Here is a 16,947-nt window from a genome sequence, read left to right as displayed (position 1 = left end):
CAGCCCCTTCCCTATGCACCCATGCCCTGATCATCTACAGCCCCCTCCCTATGCACCCATGCCCTGCTCATCTACAGCCCCTCCCTCTGCACCCATGATCTTCTGATCTACAGCCCCATCTCTCTGCACCCATTCCCTGCTCATCTATGACCCTTCTTTTTCACCCATGCCCTGCTCCTTGCCACCCTGTTCATCCCTCCAACTTTGTTTTATTCCTTTAAAAAAAAGCATCAAAGATAGTATTTATGCAAAAATATATTTTATATGAAAAGTCAATAGTCATACATATAAAAATTCCACAGTATCATAACACCATGATTTTATCCTAAATGCTTTAAAATACAATTTTTTCATTGATTCTTGCAAAGCCTGTTCACAATACTGGAGCAAAGTAAATGGTAATACAACATTAAAGTGACAGGAGGTGTCTACATTCAAATCACACCAAAGTACATGGCAAATTAAATAAAAATATTAATAACTTAGAGATAATTCCTTAAGTGTGGCTGTTTCACATTCCTACAGACAGCAACTATCCCTTAGAGACAGAATCTATCTATCTCATCATAGTTCTCAGAAAAGACAAGGGGCAGATTTCTTGTTTCTTGTCTCCTGGGTTTCTGTTCAGGCGAGAGACTTCAAGCCTTTGGAGTTTGGGTTTTCTTGTCCAAATACTTCATGGCATCCTGGACCCACTGGTGTTGGGCGTCAGTACAGAGCTCCATACCTCTCTTGGTCTTGAAGCTGTGGGAAGAGTGCTCTGTTAGAGAGAATGTGACTTATCCTGTGAGTACCTGCCTGGTGCATTACCCCAAATTGATGACCTTGCCCCAGGGATGGAGGAGGAAGAAGGTAAGACAAAGGAAGGGCTTAATGAAAAGATGCGGTCCTCACTGGCCAAAGGCAAACCCTTTCCTCTCCCTAGCTCCTGGCTGGAGAGGGAAGTTTTGAACTGGTGGCTCTGAAAAGAGTGGCAAGCTTCAGTTTCCCCATTGAAAGTTATCTGGGTTTGCAGTAGAGTCTCCATGCATCGAGTGTTTAGCCCTATCCACTGCCTCTGGGAATGACCTAGCCCTGAGGGATGAAGGCGCGGGGGGGGGGGGGGGGGGGGGGGGGGAGTGCACGCTCACATAACAGCTTCCCAGGGACAGTGGCTACTGGTGATCTTTTTGTAGCTCTCCAGATTCTTCGTGGGAATCTTTGGTTTCTTGACATAGCAGCATGTGGGTGAATTGATCCCATCTACAATGAAAGAACAAGAAAAGGTTCTTCATGGAGGATTCTGGGTTTCTTGTTTATATTGATGGGATGGTAGGAAGCAGTCAGAGAGGTAAGAAAATACCAAAGGAGAAGTTGCCCACCCCTAATATAGTGCCTCTCCTCTTTAGGATGTCCCTCAATTCTTTCTCCCTTCTATGGATTATATGCTAGTCAACAGGTGCAAGAAGAGCTGAGGACAACTCCGGGTGTCACTAGAAAGCATTTGGATAATGACCCAGCTCCTTAGAGTAAGACGACACTAGTTACAAATCGCCCTTTTGGATCAGAAAACTTCTGTCTCATTGTGAGCATCTTGTAGACACAGCTTCTACAGAACCACTGTCACTGGAAGCTGGACTGGCTGAAGCACACACTAGACCCTGGTGCTCTTCCCCTTCCCTCTTCTACTTGAGAAAACACCCCATCCCAGACCCCTCTTTTATGATCCAGAGCCCCATTACTGGAGAAGTTGCTGGTGCAGGAACTATCTTGTTTCTACTAATGAGTCCTGGAGGGATCAGATTCAAGTCCTGACTCTGACTGCCCTGGATTGGCCTCATGTCCCTCTTTCTATTGCCTTCTTTTGGCAAAGCCAGTAAGATGAAACTACGGGTAACCCTCATTCTGTAATGGTCCGTGAAAACCCAGAGAAGGGGCAGCATGCCCCAGGGGGAAAGGAGGCAAGGCCATTCTTACCTGGCTGAGCCTGTATGTGGATGCTGAAGGCAGCCACTGTGAGCAGCAGGCACAGAAGCATTGCAGAGGCTTGCATGGTGGAGAACGGGAGAGCTGGCTTCAGTAAGAGTTGGCAGATTCTGAGCTGGCCTGGCCTCTGGTCTTTTGGCAGCTCTACCTCCTCTTTTATAGGCAGCAAATAGGGAGGGATCTTTATTTGGAATGGAATCCAGGAGGGTGTGATTTGAGGCTGTCCTGTTTCCATTTAATATCAATAACGGAAAAAGAGGTAGTGATTCTGTCCAGATAGAAGGCCGTACTGTGAATTCTGGGTACTCTTATCAGCTCACATCCTAGAAAAGGAAATAGTTACTGTAGAATGAGGAAGGAAACGGATGACCAAGTCAAGGGATTCTCATTTCCTCCTTCGACCAACATCCTTAGGATCCCCAAGTCCAGAAACAGGCACTAAATATTTGGCTAGATTTAAAAATGTGCTCAAAAAAAAAATGACAGTTCTGTTAGTTTTTCAAATCTCAGAGGAAAGTAGAGTAGTAAAATGTTAGCCAAAAGAGAAAGAATTTCCCAAACCCTGTATCTAATACAGCTTTTGGTTATATTTGGGCTCAGGTAAGAAGGCTGACTGGCCCCAGATAGGCACGGTTTGCTTAGGATCTTTTATTTTGCAAGGAGATGATGGTTGAGGCTGGGGATCATCCCAAAGCCTCCCCTCCAAGTCTGGCATCTGGAAGAACTTAAATAGCTATATGGTGGACCGGATGTCGTTCTTTGGTTTCTTCCTCTCCCTCTTTCTCTGCATTCCACTGTGAAGACCATATATTTTACATGATGCCTTTGAGTCCCCAGGACCATAAAAGACACCTCTTAGAAAGATGGTGCAAAGGAACCTACAGACATGTTTTAAAAACCACTCTATAGAACCACATCTGTAAAGCAGAAGCAGAGAGAGTGTTTAGAAAGAGCAAGGGCCCGAGCTCCATCCCCAGAAATACCATCCAGAGGCGTTTAGAATGACACATCACATGGGGTTCTTGGAATCTTGTGGTTTTCAAAATATCTGATTAGCTATGGAAATATCCTTTCTAAGTAAAAGAACATAGGGAAGTCAAGCTGAGTGTAATGCCATATGCCTTTAATCCCAGCCCTCAGCATGTGAGAGGCCAAGGGAGGAGGATTGTGAGTTTGGGGCCAATCTACATTACAGAGTGATGCATCATGTCAAAAGTCCAGAGTCTGGGGACGTAGAACATGCTAGGCATGAGCACTTGTCCTGGCTTTACAGCAAAGACACAAACCTAAACACTAATCAAGCAGTAATGTGAGAATCCAGCCTGTGGATCGAGAGAACACATTCACAGATCATATCACTGACAGACAACAGGTTGGGAGTTACCTTTCAGCTAATATAAAGAATTCCCACAACTCAGCAGCTAACCAAAACAAACACAAAAAAATCTGAATTGTAAAGGGGAAAAGAGTATCAATGGATGTTCCTTAGGGATGATAGGCAACAAGCATAGAAAAGGACATACCTCATTGCTAGTCATTGGAAGCTTGTGTGAGGCCCTGAGTTCAATGTCAAGCCCCTGTATGTAAATAAATAAGAAGGAAACAGAAACTCCAAATCAAAACTATTAGGAGATATCGCTTTGCCCCATTATAGTACTTATATCAAAATAAGAACTGGCTTACTTTTTTTTTTTCCCATACAGGGTTTCTTTGTAGCTTTGGTGCCTGTCCTGGAACTTGCTCTGTAGACCAGGCTGGCCTTGAACTCACAGAGATCTGCTTGTCTCTGCCTCCAGAGTGCTGAGATTAAGGGTGTGTGGCATCACCCAAACTGGTGCTTATAAGCTCAACGGTAGAGTATTAGCCCGGCATCTACAAGACTCTTGGCTCCAATCTTAGTAATGTCAAACAAACAAACAAACAAACAAAAAGCAACAACAACAAACTAAACCATTAGTGGGCAAAGAAGGGAATGGGAAGTTGTTTAGTGAGGAGAGGTAGTTTAGATTTTACAAGGCGAAAACGGCCAAAACCTCTGTTGTTCAATGATGCTAGATACGTCAGCATTAATCCCATAAACTATACTTAAAGATAGGAGGTATGGTGAATTTTGTGTTTCGTCTTTTTGCCCCTGTTTTAAAAGTTAAATGGAGGATGAGGTCTTTAAAAAGTGAATTTTATAGTTCCCAGTACAAACTAGTGATTGTTCTTCAAACAATGACTCACTGAGCTGTTTCCGACTCACTTGGAAGCAATGGGTACTAGGAATAAGGCACAATAGACACTTACCGGGAAAGGAAAACTGAGAAACTCAAGCAGTGGGGTTGGCGAGAGGACTCGGTTGGTAAAGAGCATACCATGCAAGCATGAGAACCTTGGTTTGAGCATCAGAACTCACATAAGAGTTGATTGAGCACACCTCAAGTCTCAGTTTGGGGGAGGTAGAGACAAAAAGATCTCCAGGACCCTCTGGCCAGCCAGTCTGACCCAGCGAGTGCACTCTGGGTTCAACGAAAGACCCCGTTTCAAAAAAAAAAAATGTGGTCAGTGCTTGAAGAGCAATGACTGGACCTTTGGTCTTCACACAGATATGCTCCTAAAACCCAACAACGAGAGACTGTGCCCAGCAGTTCTTGTACTTCCAGATAGGTACCAGGAAAGATGCTCCTGGGGCAAGGACTTTGATTTTGTTCTCATGATAAGCATTCACGATTATGCTTTCAAGACCCATCAGCTATGGGCTTCTGGCTTGTCCTTTTGCACCCACTGGCCACACTGGGGGTGAAGTTGGGTGGACATGCCTTCCTTTAGTAGCCGTCACTGCTGTTTGCTGGCTCACAAAAGGCTGAAGCTGGTTTACAGCTGGTACAGGACTATGGGCTTCTGATTATCTTGGCCATATGATTCCTTCTGGAGAAAAACAAAAACAAAACCTTGCTATTCTGAGTTACTGGTACAGGTGTGTCATGTCTCTTCCTCTCTCCCTCCGTGTCTTTCTGGCTGCCTTCCTTGCTTCACCCACACCTGCTCCACAACTCTTTTAAGTCAAAGCTGACAGGCTTGAATGAGAACTCCAGTTTCTAACCAACTCCCTTCTTTAAACCACTTTATCCAAAGCCTTTATTGCTCAAAATCTTTAAAAAATTTCATCCCCATGCCTTTACGCCGTACGGTTTTCAGTAGAACTGTGGAGGGCATGCACTCGAGAAAAGGCAGTCTTCAACAAATGCTGTTGGGAAAGGCAGAAATACACTCTCAGGAAGATGAAAGGAAACCCCAGCTCTCGCAGGACATGAACATCAACTCAAATGGGTTAAAGGTATAAAATGTGAGACCTGAAACATGAAGGGAGTAGAAGGAATCATACAGGAGATGCTTCATGATGTGGGACTAGGCATAGAGATTATGGATAAGACCTCAAGGCATAAGAAATAAAGGCAAGAATGAGCCAACCATGTTGGTTTTTTTTTTTTTTTTACATCAAACATAAAGGTTAGGAAAGGAGGCAATCAACCGAGTTAACCAATTAACCCATAGAATGGGAATCAATATAGGAGAATCCATTTCATCTGTGGTGGTGTGCTTCCACCACACACGTAAACTGTCTTAACAAAAAAGTCACCTCCCAAATAAAGGCACAGATAAATAAAAGATACCTCAACTTTACTGGTCATGAAGTATGATAGTTAGTGTCAATTGTCAGCCTAACAGAATTCAGAGCTACCTGGGCAGAGGGCCTCTGGGTGTGCCTGTGGGAATTATCCTGACCTTGTCAGGCTAATTGGAGTGGAAAGACTTGCCCACTCTGAGAGGGCCCCTGTTCCCTGGCTAGGACCTTGGGTTGTATGAGTGGAGAGAGAAGAACTGAGCAGCAGCCATGCTCCACTCTCTGCTTTCCTGTTTGGGATGGGACATGATCAACTGCTTCAAGTTCTTGTCGCCTTGTCTTTCCTGCCCTGATGAAACCAAGGAGAAAGCTTTCCTGCCCTAAGTTGCCTTGTCAGAGTATTTCAGAGTATTTGTCACGGCAACACAAAAAGAAACAAAGACATCAGGGAAATGCAAATCAAAACCGCAGTGAGACACCACTTCCCTCCAGTCAGAAGGGCAATTGCCAAAAAAAAAAAAAAAAAAAAAAATCTAAAATAAATGGTGCAAGCAAGGATGCGGAGAAAAGGGGTCCCTTGAAACTGTTAGCAGAAATGCAAACTAGTGGAGTCATTGTCAGGAAAGGCGTGGCAGCTCCTCAAAATATCAAAGGTTACAATTAGCATATGATCTGGCAATCCTTCTCCTGAGTATGCTGCCAAAGGGACAGGAGTATGTCAGGAGACACCTGTGCTCCATGCTTACCACAGCACTGTCCACAGCAGCCAAGAGACGGAAGTAGCTTAGTGCTAGTTGATAAGTAGATGAAGATGATACAGCAGTAGTAGAGAGTAGGATAATAGCCACCGAAGGGTGGGGCCCTGTCACTTTTGACGAAATGGCTAAAACCGGATGTCATTGTGTTACATGAAATAAGCCAGACACAGGAAAAGCCAGTCGCATGTGATCTTCCTCATGTGAGAGCCACGAAAGTTGACCTCGTGAAAGCTGAAAGTAGACTGGTGGTTACTAAAGACTGGGCGGGGCGGCATCAAGTCAGCTAGCAGACACCGTTACAGAAAGATTGGAGAAAGGAGTTCTGCTTGTTGTATTATATGCTATTAATTTGTAATTAATCAATTCTGTGCATATTTAAAAGGCCAGAAGAAAGGATGGATTCTGAGTGTTTTCAGTTTAAAGATGACAATTGTTTCAGCGCGTGTGTGTGTTGTGTATTTGAACATTATGCAATATATACATGTTCTAAAACATTGCACAAGAGACTGGAGTGAGGGCTCAGTGAGTATTTGTTTTACATCTTTGGAAATCCTGAAGGTCTATCCTCAGAACCATATAAAAAATCAGATACGGTGGCACTCATTTATAGTCTGGGCACTCCAACAGTGAGATGGAAAGTGGAGACAGGAGAATCACCCAGAAACTCATAGGTAATCTAGCATAGAGTAGATACGCAGTGACAGAAATAAGAGAGATGCTTTCTCAACTAGGTAGAAGGAGAGAACCAGCTCTCAAAAGTTGTCTTCTGACCTCCACATTATGCTCTGTGGCTCACATGTGCTGTGTGTACGCACACACACACACACACACACACTCACGCATGCATGCACACATACATACACACAGTGATGACGGTGATGATGATTATTTTTAGAAAATAACATTGGCTCATAAATGTATATGGTTTTTCTACATTGGTTATGATTTAAAAAAAAAAAAACTTTGAAAGTCCGTGTCAGTGCTTGATTGGGAGCTCCAGCTATGCCATCAAATTCTACAAGATCCTGACTTATTTTTCCTAAATTCTTATTCCTTTTCACTCCTAATCGGAAGCTGGTCAAGTTCAGAACAAAGGCCACCACGAAAACCCATGCCAGAGGTTACAGCACTTGCTGAGAGTCCAGTAACCTATCTAATAGGACCAAGAAGTATATACCCCAGATGCGGTATGCCACCAAGGTCTTCCTGGAAACCCCTAAAACCTACCGATGGGAGGGAGAGCTTTCTTTATGTCAACACCTCACATCAGAATCTTTTGGAAAGTTTTATACTTAAGGTTTTTTTGTTGTTGTTTTGTTTTGTTTACATTTTGTGATTGGAGAGATGGCTCAGTGGTTAAGAGCTCTTGCAGAGCTCTTGCAGAGGACCCAAGTTTGGTTCTCGGCACCTGTGTCAGATGACTTACAACTGACAGTGACTACAGCTCGGGGGATCCAACGCCTACAGGCGCCTCAGACATCTACAGTCATGTGCACAAATCCACACGCAGGCAGACAGACGACAGACAGACACAATTAAAAGTAAAATTAAAAATTTTAAAACTTGCCAGGCAGTGGTGGCACTTGCCTTTAATTCCAGCACTCGGAAGGCAGAGGCAAACAGATCTCTGTGAGTTCAAGGCCAGCCTGGTCTACAGAGAGAGTTCCAGGGCAGATAGGACTGTTATACAGAGGAACCCTGTCTCAAAAAACAAAAATAAATAAATAAATAAAATTCTATTCATTTATTTGTTTATTTAATTGTGTGTGTACACACATACACGTGCCATGCCTTATGTTTGGAGGTCAGAGAACAACTTGCAAAAATTGGTTCTCTCCTTCCTAGGGGTTGAACTCAGGTGTTGAGGCCTGGTGGCAAGTACCTTTACTTGGTGAGCCATCTGGCTGGCCCATGTGCTTTCATTTTAGTAGGAATTTGTGAGTATTAGCACAATGTATTAGCTAGGGCTCTCTCCATGTGTATATTATATATAGTTTTACATCCACACACATATGTGCATGTATATATGCATACACACGTATATGTGTGTGTAATTATAAAAGGTTGACTTCCTAACTGTTGACTGAGTAATCCCCCCAATGAGCACCCGTGTGCTGGAGAGCGAGCAATCCAGGAGCTGCTCAGCCCACAAAGCTGGACACTTCAGGAAAGCAGGGGCCAGTGATGCTGCTTCAGTCTGAAGCTGAAGGCCTGCAAGCTGCAGGGAGAGCCACCGGTGTTAGCCTGTACTGCAGGCTGAAGAGAGTGGTGCCTGAGGTCCCCTGGAGTGGAGTTTGGTCGTGCTGTTTGCTTCCCCTGCTTCCCTTTCTGTTTGGACCTCTGGCTAGTTAGATGCTGCCACCATATTTAGGGTGAGTTTCTGCTAGCTGCTGTCCCAAGCTTTCGTCATCTCTACACCTTCATGGGCACATCCAGAAGGGGGCTCCATGACCTCCTAAGTATCTCTCAATCACAACATGTGGACAGTCAAGATAAAGCATCACGTACTGGTCACTTAGAAGCACCTGCTGTACTTTACCTATATAGTGCCAGACAAAACATGACACCCACAAGGTTATTTGACCACCTTCTTAGCGAACCAGACAAAACTTTCAAATACTGTGCCCAGCTACAGAGTATAAACCTTTGGTCCCTAGGCAACCCTGTCTTCCGAGCGCTAGCACACTAACATCTTGAGCCTGTGCTTGTCCTACTTGACTTTGCAAAGGGGTTTGTGGATGTCACTGATATGAAGACCCTGAGAGAGATCATCTTGGCTGTGAAGATGTGCTCAGGACAATCACAAGGATACCTTGAACATGAAAGCAGGAAGGTCAGAAAGTTAGAGAGATAGGATTACAGCTGGGTGTGGTGGTACATGCCTATTACCCTAGAACTGGACGGTCTGAGGCAGGAGGATTGCCATGAGTTCAAGGCTAACCTGTGCTACATAACAGGTTTAAAGCCACAGTATGAGACTCTGTCTCATAAAGCTGAGACAACAACAAAACCTGTGGTTAGAGAAGCAGAGAGATGCTCACAGAAGGAGGGATTGGGGGAATAAAGGAGGGAGAGTGAGCGAGACAGAGTGACGGAGAGACACAGACAGAATCCAGAAGTGGTTTCTAGAAGTTGTAAACAGTAAATCCTTTAAGGGACTGCAGCTAGACTGGCCCAGGATAGAGTTAACAATCCAACTGTTGGCTAATGTGTTTGGCTGTTCTAAGCCTTCGGGTGTATGTTGATTTGTTAGTGGCAATCAGAGACTAATACAGAGTGTGATACCTGGGGCAGGGTGCTGCTATCATAAATCATAGAAATGGTTCTGGGATTGAGCAATAAGCAGAGACTGGAAGCCTGAGAATGATGGGAAAGGACAAAGACATTCTGGAATAAAATGCTGGCAGCAACGGGAAATGAACGCATTCTACTTGGCTTCCTTAAGTGCCTAAGCACGCCAATGCTTTGTGCTCAGTTTCATTGTGCAAGGACCAAGGAACCTCTGCTTGCTTCAAGAAAAAAGAAAACAAGCCAATATTTCATAAGAATGAGCAGATAGGGCTTGCAAATGCAGCGGGAGCAGGCTATAGGGCTATGTGGGGAGTAAGTGCATGTGCCCCTGTCCCCTTTCTCTTTCCTCCTCTCAGGTCCTTGCAGCCAGTCAGCCTGGCACCAGAGACCCCTTGTTCTATAAGCTACTCATTTCCACTTTATTTGCTCTTTGCCTCTTTGCATCCACTCTGATTTAAAATTTCTTTTCTGACTGTTAATCAACACTGAGGACGGTTGAACCTGGAATGTAAAGTCTGAGAACTCCACACAACAAAACCTACAGATTGTTTGCTGTCTGAGTTTTACAGCCCTCAAAGCTCTGAAGGAAACCCTCAGCTTCAGCCAGAAAGTCTGGCCTGGCTCAGATATGCTCCAACTCTGAGCTGCAGCAATGAAAACTTACCAGGAGACAGGATCCTCCATCAGAAGGGAATCTCGGCCCCTGCTTATCTCTGCAACACCTCTCCTCCCCCACTGAATTGATAGACTCCATTGATCCCTAGTGACCCAGTCTGTGTCCACAAGTGTCCTTCCTGCTAGGCAGTCTTCCCAGCCTTGCATGCTGCCAAAGGCACTGCTGGGTCTTGCTTGACAATATCTTTCTCCCCACCAGATGGAGAAGGTGAGCACCATGAGAGCTGATTTCCTAGCAAAAGATGCTCACCCTCCCTCATGGAGAGAGGCTGTCTGTGTCCAAACGTCCCATGCCACAGATTTCAGCTAGACATCCAGAGAGAGAAAAATCTATCCATTTGAATGGACAGTCTAGGTTCCCGGGTGTGGACTCAGGGGGATAATGGGAAGAAACGTTTTCGAGTTTGTGAGAAGTTGCCCCATTGACAAGTTCAGGAGAGGTCTGCACCTAACACCTTTCCCCACAGCCCAGCACATTGTTCTCTAGAGTTGTCCCTTGGACCCCATCTTCAGTCCTCATCTATTGATGGGCCACAGTCTATCACTTCTCTCCACATCTTCCTGTCTGTAGGAAGCCATCAAGGTGCATTTTCCAAAGCTCTCCCTGAGCCTGAGCCTCTGAATGGGACACATCCCTCTTCATTGAACCAAAGAGTTTCAGCTTTTCCGTTAAAGGACGAGGTCAGAGGCAGTACCATGCCCACACCTTTACACTCAAAACCCTGTATTCAGGCTTCTCTTGAAAAATTCTCATCATGTGACATACGTGTGGCCCTATCTGATTGTTTTTTTCCCTCCCTTCTCTCTTTGATACAACTTGACAGACACATGTCCTCATTTGATTGTTCTTCCCTTCACCTTTTGATGTACATAGCATCCTCCTTTCTACCTTCCTCTGTTTCCCCCACCTGCCTTTCTTTTTCTTGATGTGTCTGTGCTTTTCTGGAAAAACTCTGACCATTATCAAGGATAAGTTTGTGTCTTCCTCTCTCTATGAAGCCTTAAGATAAACCTCTTATAGAAGGTGGTTAAGTCCCCTCTCCATCCCCCAGTGCCTGCGTTGCCTACCCAGTTAGGGAGTCAAGTAGGAGAGTTAGAGATAGAAGTGATGCATCCCAGTTAAAGGGCAATTGGAACACATGGCAGGAAGGACTGGGGCTTTTGTCAAGCAGGTGACTGAGAAGCAATACTGGGGACTGGAGCAATGATCCTAGCATGTCTGGTTGGGCCCTGTTTTAAAGCGTCTATGACACTCAGATGAGACCATCCTGTACGAAAGACTGGGCCATTCGTTCCGCCATTCCTCCACAATGTGTCCCACCCGTGCTGTCCTCCAAGCTTAAGCACTCCCTGCTTTGCAATTCCCCTCGAGAAAACACCCAAAGCCAGATTGTGTACAAAAATAATTTATTTCTCTTAATAATTAGAAATATCTATTTCCATAATAATATTTTAAACAATGCCCTGGAATCTCAAACACAAAGTTTTCCCATCCATCTTTACAAAATGCATCTCTCATAACATTTGAAAGTGTAGAAACAGGGTTCTCAGACGGGAAACAGTGGAACCACATCACGTATCTAAGAAACCCTAGTGTTCAGGGGAGGGGATATCGAGACATCAATAAGTTAAATAAGTTTAACGTTACTTAGAGCACCACATTCAGGTCACACTAGTTCACTGTTGGACTGGCCACTCTCACAGAGGTTCTTGAGCTTGCTGCGGGAAAGGGAGTGGTCGATGCATTAACTGCAGGTCCATGGGTCAAGTTAGCATTCAAAGGTGCTGAAGATCTTACAGTAGACATAATTTTAGACACAGTTGTCGTTTCTGATCTAGCTTGGTTCTGGTCCAGTTTATTCGTGTATGCCTGGACCCAGGCTTGCTTGGGGTCAGCACAGATCTCTTTCTTGAGCTTGGTGATGAAACTGTAGAAAGAGAGAAGACAGTCAGATGAAGTTCAGTGGTTGAGCATGGAGGGGCTGTGTGGGGCTAAAGAAGTAAGGCAGGCAGGAAAAGGGACTCAGAGGGGTCTGCAGGTTTTCCAAGATAAGCTCATGAAATTGGGGCGCTCTGAAGAGCATCCCTCCAGACAGTGCTGTTGGGAATTGCTCTTTCCTTCTTGGCTGCAGCTTTCTCATTGGGAATCAATTGATATTGGATCTGAGTGTGTGAGTGACTGGAAGTTCATGAGGACCTTCCCTTGCTTCGGAGTGACTGACTAGACATATGTGTGGACCACCCCTTGCTCTTGAGAAAGAACTTTGGACCAGGGAAGGCCAGTAGGTGTCACTCACATCACAGCTTCTTTGGGACACTTGCTGCTGGTGATTCTCTTATAGCTTTCCAGCCTCCTCTCTGGGATCTTCTTGATGGTGAATGAGTAGCAGCAGGTGAGAGGAGAGTTAACTGCATCTGGAGAAGAAACCAGAAAGGGAGGCACGTTAGGACAAGAGGGATGCCTCCTGAAATCTATATCTGATCCTGAGCATCTTTAGTACCACCTGCCCCTCTGCTAAGCCTCTGTCTCTGGAAGGTGGACTGCGTGAAACAGAGGTCTCAGGTCTCTTCTCTCCCCCAAACCCCAATCTGGAGAAACACATCAACCCAGGCCCCTATTTTGTCACCTGTATTCTCAAATACTGAGGACAAGGAGCCACATGAAGACGTGATTCCAAATTTAGATCTTAGAAGGATTAGAACTCTAGGTTGGCCTTTTCCCAGAAGCCCCTGCATAATTGGGTTGGCTCTTTGCCCTTCTCTCAGCTGTCTTATTTTGGTGTGTGTGTGGGGATTATCTGTTCAGGTGAGCCTACACTATGATGATGGCCCATGATAGTCCAAGATAGGGTAATACACCGTGAGGAGAAGGAAGCTGGGGTCTTACCTGGCTGGGCTAGCACGTGGATGCTGCAGGCAGCAACTGTGAGCAGTAGGCACAGAAGCATTCTTGCAGAGACCTGCATGGTGGAGGGAGAGAGAGAGCTGGCTTCAGAGAGAATTGGAAGGCTCTGGGTTGGCCTCAGCCTCTCTGCTCTTCTGGCAGCTCTGCCTCAGCCTTTTATTGTTAAGTCAGGGGGGCGGAGTCAGGCTGGGAGCCTGGTCCCCAGGGGGTAGCATCATCCTCCGTGAGTGAGGAAAAGTGGAAGATTGAATCTGCTGAGTAAGTGCAGGGCCCTAGGAGGTTTCCAGGAAGTACAAGAGAGAAGCTGCGGGTTGGAATTGGGTACTTTTCCCAGCCACTGCTGCCAGCGAGTGAATGAAGCTGGGCGGGAAGGAGGAGGGGTGGAGAGCAGTCATAGCAGACTGACCACAAGTGTGAATGGAGTGGTCTCGCTTTCACTGATGTAAAAGGAAGCGGGCAAGGATCCCAAGGTCCTAAGGGGGATGCAAGCATACCCCAGCTTGCCCCTGGCCCAAGGGATCTTGGAGATGGGAAAGGACAGCAGTCCTTGTTTAACATTAAATAGGGTGTTCGCTCCACTTGGTGGTTCCCAGAAACACAGCAGAACTGAGGAGCTTTGCAACCTTGAAATGAACTGTCTGAGTTGTAAGGTTCCAGACCTGGAAAGCCATAGGAATCGACTCCTGTAGCAGAAGAGATTTCCATATAAATCCCATACAGTGCTTAGTCTGTGCCAGGAATGTTTGGGAGGCTTTACAGTGCAAAGTCTCTAAGTTCCCCAGCTCTAGTTAAGTAGGTATTGCTAATCTCCAATGTATAGATGATGCAGCTGAGGCCCAGGAAGGTTGTAGGTAACTGCCCCGGGTGCTCTGGAAACCGGCCCAGGGGCTCCAGTCTGTGTTATCATCGTGGTACTTGCTCTCTCTGTGCTCAGCTCCTTCAAACTAACAGAAAATGGGCCATGGAGAAACATTCCTTGTGGCTAAGTCACTATGACTAGGAGCCTGTGGTCAGCATTTACTACTTGTGGTTACTCTCCTCCCTGCTTTCTTCTGGATTTCCAGGGACCATGAGTGAGCCAAGGAGCCATATTTGGGGAAATGGAATGTCTGGCTTTACTTAGCTCTGCAGGCTTAGATTTCTCCAGAAACAGTAGCATCAGAGCAATAAAATCTGAAAGTTTTAAAATTTAATTTCAGTCAATTATTTTACAAAAACAGTAGAACTGTCCTAGGCATGCCAGTGGCTGAGCAGAGTCTGACACTCCAGTGTCTTGGTTCCCTTAGCCCACTACAGTATCCTGAGTCTTGCTTGATGGGCAGGGATGGACCTAGGACTCCTCCTTCACAGAGGGTCCCGGAGACAATGCCCATACAGAGGTGGGATTATTGGAAGAAAGCAATTCTCCAGTTGCTATATTTGTATAAGAAATAAGCAGCAACAAGCAAACTGTATTTAGTTTGCAATAAGTGGTCATTAGCAGCATTTTGATGGCTTACTGGAAGCCTGGATAATAGCTGTCAAAATAGCTAATTATTCTTAGGTTACACAGGTGACACAGGGAGCTGATGCTCCCATTTGGGACATACTGATTCTGGAATCCCTGCCCCTGGACATGAGAGTTAGTTTCTTAGAGAACCTAGAGCAGAGATTCTATGAGGGAGAACATTCTAGACTCTTGGCCAGAATTAGAAAAAGGCAGGACCAGGAGAGGACAGGCCACTCATGTGCCACTTTACTGTACCTCTGGGAACCTTCTTTTTGTTCCACCTGTGTCATTCATTATCTTGCTAGTCACTCTCCTCCTCCCCAACTAGTGTCCAAACACCTCTGAGTTTGGCTCAGAACTTTCCCTGTGGGTTCGCTCACTTATTCTCAAATATGTGAATTATTTTAGGACTGGAGGCTGTAGTTTTGCACAGTCATTTCTTCCCAGACCCTCTCACTATAACTTCCAAGAAGTTTCCCTCGTGTTCATAGATACTCATCTCTCATCTATGAGTGTGTCGTCTATGGAATCTAGTCATTTCTCAGGCTTTCTATAGCATTCACAAACTGAGAGATGCCACTCTTACTCCTAAGAATCTGAGACCCCAAAGCCCCCTTAGAATGTGAAATAGTGTCACCTCTTTCTATGAGAGGAAACCTATTCCTGACTGACGTACACAGACTATTATGGCCCATGGTCACAGGGGAAAGCCCTTGGCTTTGTCGAACACAGGGACAGGCTCCTGTGTCTATTGGAAGTCACTATTGGAAGTGAATTGGCCACTGCAAGCCTCAGTTAACCCAGGGGAGAAAACAGAGTGAATCATAAACCGGAGAAAGGAAAGTGATTGTCTATCTCCCTCTGCTTCACTCTGTCAACAAAGGATGCTCTTCCCAGCTGGTGGGTCAGAGAGGGAGAAGAGAGTTGGAAATCCCCATTCTGAGGCAGGATTGGAAGTTCCCATTTCCTTTGAGAGACATTTGGCAGGAGCGTGCGTTCCAGATGCTGGGCTTGCCGCCAGTTCTCACGTGGGGCTGAGAATCTGGACTGGTTCAACACAGGCCTGGGCTAAGCTCTGGCTTGGGAGCAGCCAAGGGAAAGGCCCGGGGAAGAACTATAGGTGGGTGAGGAGCAATAATAGTCCAGTGGTCCCTAGCATCCCTTCTCTTTGTTACCACCCAGATGAACAATGGAAAGTTTCTCCGGGTGAATAGTCTTCTCCTCCCTCCACATGGACCCTGGCCAGTGCCACACACGCCCCCTCAGGGTCAGAACTGAAGAAGGAAGAAGGAAGAGGGAGCTATCTAGAAGGTCAGAAGTGCATCCTAGGCCCCCAGCTGGACTTTACTCCTGGGCTCTCTTGCTGGCTTTACTCCTGTTCATGTCTCTCATGGCCTTCTGACCTACGCTTCCAGATGGTCTCCGCCCCTCCCCAAGCCTTTGAAGGAGGTGCAGAGTTGGTACCTGGACACAGTCATGCCCCAACAACTACCCACTGCACTCCCTGAGTGAGCGCTCCGGTTCAGGTGGACCAGGCCTGTGTACCTAGGACTCGGAACCTGCCATCCTTTCAGACACCATAGTTTTCCATTACACTGTCACAGAATGTCTAGTGGGAGTGGCAACTCCAAGATGATGCACTTAGTTCTCAGATTGAGGGTCTGAGGCCAAGAACAAGGTCATGGCATGCCCAGGGTGGCACAGAAGGCTAAAGGACGTATCCATGCTGGCTCTGCTCCAAGCTCTCTCTGTGTTCTCTACCATCCGCTCACAATGATTGGTGGTCAACATCCCCCGTGGGTGAGCCTCAGGGAAAGGGCCACTGGCAGGAGTGGGCCAGTCTCACAGGGCATACAATCGAGGTAGGAAACGAAGGTAGGAAAGAGCTTCAGAAGAAGCCTGAGCAAAGCTTTCTCCAAGCCTCTGGCATCCTAGACTCTGATGCAGGTATGCTCCAGCTCCCTTTTCATGAAGGAGTTGAGGGTATCCTTAGGACGAAAGTGGTACTGGTGGGCAGGGCATACTGGAAAAGAAAGAGGAGAGTCACTTGCAACTGGGTTGGGTGGGAAGGGGCTCATCACTTATGTCGTCTCCTGGGCTAGTGGTAGCAGACAGGCCCGTGAGTCATAAGGCAAGGGCTGCCCTGGTGACAGGAAGAAGAGGGCTACACTGGTGGGGCAACAGGAATCTAAGGAACTTGGCAGCTCCCTTGAGTTGCCCAGGATGGAGAAGCTGATGTCCGTACTTGGGGCCTGGA

At 46.1% G+C, this 16,947-nt stretch overlaps 2 protein-coding genes across 2 annotated transcripts; both read right to left on the bottom strand.

The window, feature by feature from the left end:
• Positions 1-277: 277 nt before the first annotated feature.
• LOC130878085 (C-C motif chemokine 7-like) lies at positions 278-2,159 on the bottom strand. The gene is made up of 3 exons (XM_057775865.1): positions 1,957-2,159; positions 1,131-1,242; positions 278-744 (listed from the first exon to the last, which is right to left on the bottom strand). Exons 1-3 carry the CDS (start codon positions 2,030-2,032, stop codon positions 639-641), a joined length of 294 nt encoding a protein of 97 aa, XP_057631848.1. The 5' UTR covers positions 2,033-2,159; the 3' UTR covers positions 278-638.
• Positions 2,160-11,864: 9,705 nt separating this feature from the next.
• Positions 11,865-13,305, bottom strand: LOC130878084 (C-C motif chemokine 2-like). The gene is made up of 3 exons (XM_057775864.1): positions 13,184-13,305; positions 12,594-12,711; positions 11,865-12,224 (listed from the first exon to the last, which is right to left on the bottom strand). The coding sequence occupies exons 1-3, from the start codon at positions 13,260-13,262 to the stop codon at positions 11,969-11,971; spliced, it is 453 nt and encodes a 150-aa protein (XP_057631847.1). The 5' UTR covers positions 13,263-13,305; the 3' UTR covers positions 11,865-11,968.
• Between the last annotated feature and the right edge of the window lie 3,642 nt (positions 13,306-16,947).

The sequence above is a fragment of the Chionomys nivalis genome, chromosome 7 (assembly GCF_950005125.1).
Source record: "Chionomys nivalis chromosome 7, mChiNiv1.1, whole genome shotgun sequence".
Taxonomy (NCBI): Eukaryota; Metazoa; Chordata; class Mammalia; order Rodentia; family Cricetidae; genus Chionomys; species Chionomys nivalis.
This window is presented reverse-complemented; position numbering and strand designations above follow the sequence as displayed.